We start from the raw sequence: 12,029 nt of genomic DNA on the forward strand, positions 1-12,029 counted from the left end.
ACAGAGCAAGACTCCGTCTAAAAAAAACAAAAACTTCAGCAGAGGCCAGGTGCAGTGGCTCATGCTGTAATCCCACCACTTTGGGAGGCCGAGGAGAGTGGATCACCAGAGGTCATGAGTTCAAGACCAGCCTGGCTAACACTGTGAAACTCCGTCTCTACTAAAAATACAAAATTAGCCAGGCGTGGTAGCGTGTGACTGTAATCTTGGCTACTCAGGAGGCTGAGGCATATGGTCTTTTATTGCCCTGACAAATTCAAACAGATCAGGTGAGTGACCTCTTCCACACTAAAGAGGATCAATGGATAAAGAGCAATGGCTTGCTTCTCATTAAGAACAGAAATACACATGGTCATTGTAAGAGGTCAAACACAGCCAAGGGTGGTGGCTCACACCTGTAATCTCAGCACTTTGGGAGGCCGAGGCAGGTGGATCTCTTGAGCTCAGGAGTTCAAGACTAGACTGGGCAACATGGTGAAACCCCAACTCTACAAAAATATACAAATTAGCTCGACCTGGTGGCACACATCTGTAGTTCCAGCTACTTGGGAGGGTGAGCCCAGGAGGGTGAGAAGATCACTTGAGCCCAGGAGGTCGAGACTGCAGTGAGCCGTGTTCACAACACTGCACTCCAGCCTGGGTGACATAGCAAAAGCTTGTCTCAAAAAAAAAATAAAAAATAAAAAATAAAAAAGAAAGAAACGTTCAGAAAACAGTAAGTTTGTTCAAAAAAAAAAAAAAAAAAGAGGTCAAACACCTGGATGTGAAAGAGAGGCTAAGTGTCCCCCAGGCAGAGACTGTGCCTCTGAATAGTGTGCAAAGTAGAGGCAGGAGGCCTCAGGCCAAGCAGGCTTTCAGAATAACCCAGCAAAATAGTCTCAGTGAGCCAAGGGGCCCTGGGGTCTCTGGTCAGGTTTTGCACACTCCATCACTCAGCAACTGTGTGACTAAGCTACCTAACTTCATCAAGCTTCAGTCTCTCCACTTACAAAATGGAGACAATCTTGTCTTAGTTTGCAGGACTGTTCAAGAGAGCAGAGTAATTCTATTAAAGTGTCTAACAGGGCCTGGCATCTGGCAGCTTACAGGAGTTATCTTATCACAGATGATCCTAAGTTTATGTCCCATTACACTTTGTAAAGTTCATGGTAAATCTTCAAAAGCACTGGGCATAGCCGAGGAGACTGAGAATTTGAAAATGCAACGGTTATGGAGGAATGAGACCCGAATCACCAGTGATTCTGTAACAACCCCTAATGATCATCCAGTTGCTTAGGTCAAAGTGCCAATCTTGGCCTCCGCGTTCTCTCCTGACAGCAAATCCAGCCAGCATCTCCTGCCACGCACACCCCAGCCCAGCCTCTCCTCACCACCTACTGTCACCACCTTCACATTGGTCCAGGCTTCACTATGACAGTCACCTCCCACTCCTTCTTTCCCTCTACAGCCAGTTCTCCACCAAGAGCCACTTATCTTTTTATATGTAGATCAGTCAACACCATACCAAGCACCACCTGGTCACCAAGCACCACCTGGTGCTTGTTTCTCGCTGTCTTCCTGAGTAGATTACAAGTTCCCCAAAGGCAGGGTCCTTCTGTCTTGTGTACCACTGTTATCCCAGTGCCCAGAACAGGGCTTCAGAGCATGAAGAAATGTGTCTAAGTTGAAAAGTGAAAAAGGCCCGGCCCAGCAGCCAGCTTTACCTTCTTCCCAGCTGTGGGGCTGCTCTCTGCACTCTGCAGGGGGCTCCTCTGGGGGCTTCGGCTTTCCTGGGGGACACACCTGCCCATGTACACGCTGTAGTCAAGAAGCATCTTCTGCCGCACGCTGCCCACCAGCTCCTTCTGCTTTGGCTGCGACATGATCTCCTCCACACTGCCTTTGCTGCTGCTGCGGCTGTGGGTCAGGTGCCCGGAGGGACTGTTGTGTCTGCTGTGTGCAGGCAAAAGCCCTGAAGCCAAGAAGAGGGGGCTATTCACACAATGAAGAAAACCACTGCAAAGTAAGCGGACTCCTGAGAAAACAGCTACAATGCTATCAAATGACTATTTAAAAATATTTATAAGGGGCCGGAGCAGTGGCTCACGCCTGTAATGCCTGTAATCCCAGCACTTTGGGAGTCCAAAGTCGGTGGATCGCAAGGTCAGGAGATCAAAACCATTCTGGCTAACACAGTGAAACTCCGTCTCTACTAAAAATACAAAACAATTAGCCGGCCGTGGTGGCGGGCACCTGTAGTCTCAGCTGCTCGGGAGGCTGAGGCAGAAGAATGGCGCGAACCCGGGAGGTGGAGCTTGCAGTGAGCCGAGATCACACCACTGCACTCCAGCCTGGGCAACAGAGCGAGATTCTGTCTCAAAAAAAAAAAAAAAAAAAAAAACAAAAAACGTTTATAAGGTTATTTCCCACCCTGAAAAGTACCTTTTTCCTCTAAGGTAATTTTTAAGAACAGTTTTTATTACTCTCCAAGCTAATTAGAGTGAAGAGAGTAAAGATATACAGTTGGTAGGTACTATTCTCTTTTCTCCTGATGATCTTTTAGGAAAAGGTCAAATATAGGACCAACACATCCCAAGGAGTGGTGAACTTGTCAGTGCTATCAGGGGTAAATGGAAAGTGGGCAGAGACCTAATTAATTGTTTATCCACAAGCTCACAGCAATTCCAAAGATGTCACTTTTCATTTGACAAATTATGCATCAAGCACTTTCAAGCAAACCATGCTAAAAAGAAGAAGACATAATCCCTGCCCTTGAACTCACGTACCTAAGCAGATAAATCACAATCTTCTGTAACAAGTGTCATAATTGCAGCATGACTAAGGGACTCCCCAGGCGAAAAGAAGGGGGTGACTACCTCTGCCCAAGAGAGTGGAGTGGTGCTTACCCTAGCTGACTTTCATAGCAGTGACATCTACGCGGTATCTTGGGGGAATAGTTGCCATTTTCCTGGCCCGGGTGGGGAAGAGCATTCCAGGTAGAGGAAACAGCATATGCAAAAAGCAGTGGCAGGGGACAGTATGTTTAAAGGCCAGTGAGAGATTCAGTGAAGTTCTAAGCATAGTACAGGGGGCAGAGGACAGGAAATAAGGATGGAGAGATTAGCCAGGAACAGACTGCAAAGTGCCTCAAAAGCCAGCCTTGGATTTAACATTGACCTTGTTGCACCAGAGAGGTTTTAAGCATGGGATGTGCCTGATGCTAACAATTTCATTTAGATTTACTCTGATGGCCAGGTGAAATGTAGAGCGGTTAAAATCAAACCAGGCTGGGCACGGTGGCTCAAGCCTATAATCTCAGCACGTTGGGAGGCCAAGACAGGTGAATCACTTGAGGTCAGGAGTTTGAGACCAGCCTGGCCAACATGGTGAAACCCCATCTCTACTAAAAATACAAAAATTAGCCAGGTGTGGTGGCGGGCGCCTGTAGTCCCAGCTACTCGGGAGGCTGAGGCAGGAGAATCGCTTGAACCAGGGAGTTGAAGGTTGCAGAGAACTGAGATCGCGCCACTGCACTCCAGCCTAGTGACAGAGCAAGACTCTATCCCAAAAATAAAAAAAAAGAAAAGAAAATCAAAAAATCAAATCAAAGCATTTTCTCCTTGAGAGGCTCCAACCGTCGGAACCATAATTCCCCAGAGCCTCACAAAGGGTCATACAAGCCATTTCTTAATTTAAATTTTAGCCAGATAATTTCCAGCACTTCAATATTTAGTATTTTACACTGCATAACTATAAAAATGTATTTTGTAACTTCTATTATTCTTATACCATTTTCATGTTTAGCATTATTTTTTTAAATGCTAGGATAAAAGTTACACCAAAAACATTAAAAAATAAATGTAAACTTATATTACATTTAATATCCTGGATTGGATCCTGGAAGAGAAAAAGGACATTAGTAGAAAAACTAGTGAAATCCAAATAAAGTTTAGAGTTTAGTTAATAGTAAAAAAGAGAAAAAAGATGAAATAAACAGGGCAGCATGACACCAACACTTCAAACCAAACTGGTCCCATTGTGACTGAGCCACACTCCATGTAGAGGAAGAAAGGAGACCCCTAGGAGGCCGGGCTGGTGCTCACTGCCCACAGAACAGCCTCTTCACATCACCTCACCCTTCCCTTGAGTGGCACAAAGCACAGAAGTCGTCACTGCACTGTGGGTCTCATGGACAACAGCCCCTGATAAAGTCAAGGATCTTCCTGTGCAGAGACCATACTGGAATTCTGCCAAGTGATCATGTGGCTTTCCTGCTGTCTCCAGACTCTTGTTTCTCCTGGAGGCCTTTCCTGACCTGCTGGCTGGAGATGCAGACTCTCAGCCCCACCCATGACCTCAAGTCAGAACCTGCATCTTAAGATCCCCTCAAACATTCAAGTCTGAGAAGCACAATCCGTGTTGCTAGAGAAATCTAGGATTTTGGTGACAGCATCCCTGAGGGAGAGGACAGGGGCAGGTCGTCGAGCAGGAAGACTTCTAACTTCTTGGTACTGACAGATGTACCTGGCCTGGCCTCAGAGAATCAGACCAGTCATACCTTCATGGCTGACCACCTGTGCAGTCACTGATTCAGAGATGGTTTTGAAGAACAGCACAGTCCTCACCAATTTACCTTGCTAACTAGTTTAATCACACTTTTGGTGGGTTAAACTTACCATAAAAATCTCAATTCATAGCTTTCAAAGGCAACCCAGACTTACAGATGTACAAAGACATTAGTGGTGTGTAAGCCTTACTTGATTTTAGTACAAGTGAGTGCACTGAAGGTTTTCCCACATCTCTGACACTTACCATTATGTTTGTTGTGTGGTGAGTGGAACTTTTGGCAGGATTTCCAAAAATGTGAACTCATTAAAAATAATCAAATGCTTTATTTAAGTCCAAGAATAACATGCCTCTTTTGAAGGTGCTCTGGGGGGCCCCTGAGTACCTAAAGTGGTGTTTCCTGGTGGCCCCACAAACCCCCGTGGGTTACCTGATTCTGAGCTTCAGTACCTAGACCAGTAGACCTTTATATTTCCAGTAGGAATATAATCTGAGCCACACAAACAATTTAAAATTTTCTAGTAGTCACATTTAAAAAGGTAAAAAGAAGCTGGGCCCAGTGGCTCACGCCTGTAATCCCAGCACTTTGGGAGGCTGAGGCGGGCGGATCACTTCAGGTTGGGAGTTTGAGATCAGCCTGACCAAAGTGAAACCCCGTCTCTACCAAAAATACAAAAATTAGCTGGGCGTGGTGGCGGGCACCTGTAATCTCAGCTACTCAGGAGGCTGAGGTGGAGAATTGCTTGAACCTGGGAGGCGGAGGTTGCAGTGAGCCAAGATCATGCCACCGCACTCCAGCCTGGGCGACAAAGCTAGGCTCCATCTCGGGGGCGGGGGGGGGGGGGAGGAAGGTAAAAAGAAATAACAAAATTAATTTGAATACATTTTTGAATATATTTTTAACCTAATATATCTAAAATATTATTTCAACATGTAACCAATATAAGAAGTTATTAATGAGATATTTTACGTTCTTTTATTGGACTAAGACTTTGAAATCCAATGTGCATCTTACACTTAGAGCACATCTCCATCTGGACTGGCCACACTTCAAGTGTTCAAAAGCCACATGGGGCAGGAGGCTACCATAAACAGCAACATAGGTCTAGACCTACCAGGAGAGCTAGGCAGTGCCTGGTGCTGAGGAGTTCTCACCCACTTGAATTTTCTTTTACTCAGTGTTATGGGTTGAATTGTGTCCTCCAAAACATATGTTAAAGTCCTAACCCCAGCATCTCAGAATGTGACCTTATTTGGAAATAGAGGCATTGTAGATGCCATTCATTAAACAGGGTCACCATATGACTGGTGTCCTTCCAAGAAGACACAGAGCCACTGAGAGACAATGCCATGTGATGATAGGCCAGTGTGGAGTGATGCAGCTGTGGGCCAAGGATTGATGGTCACTACCAGAAGCTGCAAACACGCAAGGAAGGATTCTATGCAGAGTCTCACAAGGAGCATGGCCCTGCTAACACCTTGATTTCAGACTTCCAGCCTCCAGTACTGGGAGAGAATACATTTCTGTTGTAAATCACCCAGCTTGTGGTATTTTGTCCCAGCAGCCCTAGGAAATAAATATATCTAGTAATCTCCCCATTCACCTTGATTCTTAAAAGGGACTTCTTGGATCTCAGTGCTGGGATTGGGATGGAATCTGGTGTTGAAGCTGACAGAATGGAAGGTTAGCAAGGGTGTTAGGGCAAAGGCTCAGATTAAGTTCCAGGGGAAGGAACCAAAGCACTTTGAAGCAAATGTGTGACACTCATGTGACCAGCATAACTCCCGGATCAACACAAATGCCTTGTTAGAGAAAGCCCCAGAGTGGCTCCATCCTAGTCTTTGTTCCAGATCCATGTAAGAAAGCTTTCCCTAATAACACCCACACTGGTCTTGTCCCAATTATTGGTTACACCATGCTCATTAGAGCACGCCAATTTGTGAACACCTGACTCATACGTGCCAGTTTTGCAAAACAGGCATAACACCTGAAGGACAGGGGAGCTGCTGCTTTTTACTGGTTTTGTGTCTCTTGCAGCTCCAAGCCCAGCCAAAGCTGAGCAAAGAGGTGCTGCATGGTTATCAATCCGAATGACCATGATCTGACCCGAATGCTCAGCAAGTGCAAGGATTCTGCATTCTATGGCAAGCTCAGGCTTGGAGGACATATTGAGGGTCAGGCGTTCGAAAGCACCAGCCTGAATGATCTCCCTGACTCACCTGCCATCTCAGAACTAGGGTTCTTCTGTTGCTGCTTCTCTCAGGGGAGTCACATCATATACAAAGAAAACATAACCAGCAAAGGCTAATAAACAGCATCTGCAAATGGATCCACCGTTGGTTAAATGATTTGGGACAGAGTGTTGCAGTGATCAGCCTAGATGGTAAATGAGTCATGAGAATGCACATTAGGTGGCAGACAACCATCAAGTCAGGGTGGGCTTCCTTCCTTCCTACTGGGCATTCTTACTCTATTCTCCCTAGTGGCCCTTTAAAAATGCATAAGCATTTAGCACAAACATCATTACCTGGTTTACTTCCAGAGACACCCGATGGCTTCTTGATTTCCGACTTTAGCTTAGATGCCAGAATAAATCTCCTAAACCATTCCTCTTTTTCTCGGCCAGTTCTCCCAAAAAGATAGAGTATCTGATCTCGCTGGGTAGATCTTGTTCCCTCCTGAGGGCGGGGTGGCTTCTTAGGGTCCTCGCTTCCCTCCGCTGGCGGCTTCTCTTCTGAAGTCTCCTTATCAGTCTGAGCTTTAGACATAAAGTCATCTTGTTGACCAAGCTCGATACAAATGGGGTACTTTTTATTCCAGATTCGCTTTCGAGCCAAAGTTTTAGGTACAAGATAAATCTACAGAGAAAGAAAAATGGTGATTTATATACTAAAGATTGGCTACACTATGCATTAATATTATGCATAGCACAAGTGCAAACCTTGTAGACTTTTTGACTAAGATGATGAATATGAAATAACTTTTAACACTTGTTCGTAACATGACTACGGAAACTGGAATTTTTACAAGTGTCTTGTTATTCTTCAAAATTATTCCAGAAAATAGATGTTTAATAATTTTGCGAGAGTTATAAATAGCCGTAATTTTCAGGTGGCAGTAGCTCGATAACAATGTTTAGCTGCTTATCATCAACTACGTTTGGCTATCAACTAAATTTAATGACCTTGGGCCAAACTTAAGTTGAAAGAAAAAAAAAGATAGTTAAAATCTAGATGGGCAGCTCAAGTCAACCTTGAGTATCAAACTCAAGTTAAGAATAAACTTATATAAAAACTATTTTAAGTACTTTTCTCCCTTTGGAGAAATCTAAAGATCATTCAGATGAACTGTAAGAAGAGAGAAACGATAGCTTTGTGGAAGAAATAATTTACATTTCTCACAAAAATAGAAGTATATAATACTTAATCAAAATGTAGCTGTTTTGCATATCTATCATTTTCACATGTACAAAGTCTTCAATAGTTAAGTACCTTACAATCACCACACAGAGCCACACAGCTTTTTGTTTGACTGAAATAATTAGCTTTTAAAGTCAGAATTCTGAGTGCACAACACTCTTGTTCCTCAAGTTGTAGTCTGTGGACCAGCAGCCTGAGTATCATCTGGGAGCTCATAACAATGCAGGCCCCTGGCCCTACCCACAGCTACTGAATCAGAATCTGCATTTAACAAGATGCCCAGGTGACGCGCATAAACATTAAAGTGTGAGAGGTACTGTCCTAAGGTATACTGATACTTCAACGACAACTAACCTTTTTAGGGAATAAAAAAATGCAGTTAAGCATCCAAGATGCCATATGCTTTTCATTCATGTAAGCTATCCCTCCAAAATTGCTCAGGCTCACCTTGCTGTCTGAGAGGTCATAGATTTTCTGGCTGATGTAGGTGACCTCTGGCTTGGTTTCATTGTAGCTGGCCCTCCTGGATATATTTTTATTGGGCTTTGAAAGTCTTAAGGTTCCACCCTCAAGTCGAACAAAGACTGAATGTGTCAAAGTCGCATGGTAGGTTTCCGGATCATAGTTGTAAATCTCATTCATCCATCCCTGATGAAGAAAAACTTCCATTAGTAAAATCAGAATAAATGCAAATCTGATTTAGTGTGAAATGATGAACACTGTGGTATTTGGGACACCGAAACCAAACTTGACCATGACGCAGATATCGGCTCACCAATGACTACAGGTTGCAAAGAGAAGTGCTTAGCTGGAAGGATAATTGGTACTGAGGAGGTTCTTGATAACCAAAAATCTGGATTTGGAGGAAAAATGGCAATGTTCATTATCCTAAATAAAAGGTTCTTTCTTTTTTTAAAGCTTATAAGCACATCAGGAAACTCAAAAGATTTGTTCATGTCACATGAACAATCTTCTCTGCCTGACCTCCTTTGGGGTGATTAATCCCATCCCCCCGCCCCCCCCCCGTCTGGCCTTCTTAATTAGTCAAACACATGCTCTTCCCAGCCCAGCTGCAATCTTTGAAATTTCAGGTATTAATTCATGTTACCACAGGACTCAGAGAACAACTACCTCTCTACTTCTATCGCACTACAACATGGACCTCATTGAAACCATAAAGCAGATGATTTGAGAATTAGGCATTAAATAAATCGTAAATATAATCAATAATATATCAAAATTCAAAGATACATAGTAACTTATATGGGTAAAATTGTGCTCCAGGTCCTCCTGCCAAATTGGACATAAGTGATTTTTTGTTACATATGTTGATTTTTTAAAAGAGCAAACATTGAAATGTACAGACAAAAAATACATATACAAAAGCCTAATACACTATGCACTATGTTAAAGCTAATCTCACAGCTGTCCTCATCATTCATCACTGAACACTTCTCCTGCCTCAAATACTTTTTCAGGTTATCAGTAGCCCAGATCTCACAAAAGAAGTTCTCTGGGGAGTTTTAATTGATATCTTCCTACTCTCCCCAAGTTTTAAAAACTACATGTCTCTGTAATGAGCAGAGAGATGCTAAAGATCACTACATGGGAGTTGGGACTGTCATTCTTTTCAAGCAATAGCCATTTCCATGCTAAGTATTTGAGTCTCACACTAAAGTCTTGAACTGAAAGCCTGTGAAAATGAGGACTCGTTAGAATTCTTTTATTCATTCATCCTTTTATTAAAACACGCATTGAATCTATGTGCAAAGTAATAGGTTAGGAGCTGGGACAAAGATTTTTTTTTTTTTTTTTTTGAGGCGGAGTCTCACTCTGTAGCCTGGGATGGAGTACTGTGGCCGGATCTCAGCTCACTGCAAGCTCCGCCTCCCGGGTTCACGCCATTCTCCTGCCTCAGCCTCCCGAGTAGCTGGGACTACAGGCGCCCGTCACCTCGCTCGGCTAGTTTTTTGTATTTTTTGAGTAGAGACAGGGTTTCACCGTGTTAGCCAGGATGGTCTCGATCTCCTGACCTCGTGATCCGCCCGTCTCGGCCTCTCAAAGTGCTGGGATTACAGGCTTGAGCCACCGCGCCCGGCCAAAGATTTTTTAAAAGGACAGGATTTTTGATCCAAAGGTGCCTCCAAAAGAGTAGAAAATTAGGTCTTCATTTACCTATCCTGTGACCCCACTGGAATAAGCATAATAGAGAAAAGTTGTCACAAAAAGAGTACCTAAGCGTGAAGTGCAAGGAAAAATGGACAAACGTCTCTCCTTGTCATGGGGGAAAAGTGTGTGAAACTTGTGAGCCAATTATATGGATGCATAGACCTCAGTAGATGTTTTGGCCTGAGCTGGGAGGATCTCTCCTCCCTCCTCCCAGTGAATCAATGGACAGGAGCAGCATCAATTCAACAATATTGAGTGAGCAAGCAGTGGCCATGGGAAGAGGTGTTTGTGAGGAAACAGCAACAATCAGAACAATGAAGAGAAAAAGATGACAATTACAGATCACAGTGGGCCCTGAAGTGGACTGTATTGTCAGAGCATCCGTTTGGGTGGGTGTATTTTTGCTAAATGTAGAACTAAGTACTTTCTTTGGCTCACAGTTTGTCTTTTTCTTTAGTCTGTTCTTATGGCAAATTACCTTCATTGACTTTCAAATGTTGAACCAGTCTTGCATTCTCAGGATTAAGGATGTATGAGTCATGAGGTGCTGGAATTGGGCTGTATCAGCTCACAGGAACATATTCTACACATCCCTTCCCAACTCCACGTTCAGTGACTTTACGTTGGTAGCTTGCAACTGGCAATGGTGGGAGTTTCTACATCACAGGAATCAGGTAATAGTATAAATCAAGATTTTTTTTTTTTTTTTTTCTGGAGAGCCAGTTTACCAGCATAACACTTTGCTGATATTTTGTTCATTTGTCCCTCTAAGTTCATGAGGGAAAATAGGCTACAGTTTTCTTGCAGTGTTTTTTGGTATTAATGAGCCTCAGAAAATGCAGGTAAGTGCATTTGGGAAGTGTTCCCTCTTCTCTATTTTCTGGAAGTTTGTGTAGAATGAATATTTCTTCCTTAAAGGTTTGATAACATTTGCCCATGAAACAGTCTGGGCCTAGAATTTTCCTTGCAGAAAGGTTCCAAACTATGTATTCAACATCTTTACTTGCTATTGGACTATTTAGGTTATCTATTTCTTCTTGAGTGAGCTTTGGTTTGTATCTTTCAAAGAGTTTATCTATTTTATCTATGTTGTCCAATTTCTGGGCATAATGTTGTTTGCAGTATTTCCCTATAATCCCGTGAATATCTGTAGTGTCTATGGTGATGCCCCTCTTTCAGTCCTGACACTGGTAATTTGTCCTTCTCTCAAATCTTTCTTTTCGTATGTATGTACGTATGTATGTATGTATGTATATATGTATGTATGTATCTATCATCTATTTATTTGAGACAGGGTCTTTCTCTGTCATCCTGGCTGGAGTGCAGTAGCACAATCATAACTTACTGTAACCTCGAACTCCTGGGCTCAATTAATCCTTCCACCTCAGCCTCCCAAGCAGCAAGGGTTACAGGTATGTGCCACTACACCAAGCTAATTTTTTAAAAAAATTCTTTGTAGAAATGGAGTCTTGCTATATTGCCCAGGCTGGTCTTGAACTCTTGGTCTCAAGCAATTCTCCCAGCTTGGCCTCCCAAAGTGCTGGGATTACATGCACGAACTACCACACCCATCCTCTAACAAGCTTTTAATACTATTAATTTCCCTCTAGGTACTGCATTACCTGCAATTTCTGATAGGTTGTATTTTCAGTTTCCTTCAGTTAAAAATATTTTCTATTTTCCCTTATGACTTTATCTTTGGGCCCACAGGCTGTTTAGAAGTATTTTGCTTAATTTCCAAATATTTGAGAAATTTTCAGGTATCTTTCTTACTGTTTTTTAGTGTAATTTTGTAAAAGAGAATCGGCTTTGTGTAATTTCAATTCTTTTAAGCTTGTTATATGGTCTATCTTGGTTCCAAGTGCAGTCGAAAAAAATGCATTCTGAGGCCGGGC

The 12,029-nt window shown here is 43.0% G+C and overlaps 1 protein-coding gene across 1 annotated transcript in view; it reads right to left on the reverse strand.

Moving 5' to 3' along the window:
* TEX2 (testis expressed 2) overlaps window positions 1-12,029 on the reverse strand; it is an 81,850-nt gene that overhangs the window by 40,308 nt on the left and 29,513 nt on the right. Inside the window, exons 3-5 of the mRNA XM_011947996.1 lie at window positions 8,413-8,613; window positions 7,074-7,404; window positions 1,704-1,951 (exon numbers count right to left, since the gene is read on the reverse strand). Of these exons, the coding sequence (XP_011803386.1) occupies window positions 1,704-1,951; window positions 7,074-7,404; window positions 8,413-8,613 (780 nt within the window). The remainder of the gene's footprint in view (window positions 1-1,703; window positions 1,952-7,073; window positions 7,405-8,412; window positions 8,614-12,029) is intronic.

The sequence above is a fragment of the Colobus angolensis genome, unplaced genomic scaffold (assembly GCF_000951035.1).
Source record: "Colobus angolensis palliatus isolate OR3802 unplaced genomic scaffold, Cang.pa_1.0 Scaffold271, whole genome shotgun sequence".
NCBI classification, from domain to species: domain Eukaryota; kingdom Metazoa; phylum Chordata; class Mammalia; order Primates; family Cercopithecidae; genus Colobus; species Colobus angolensis.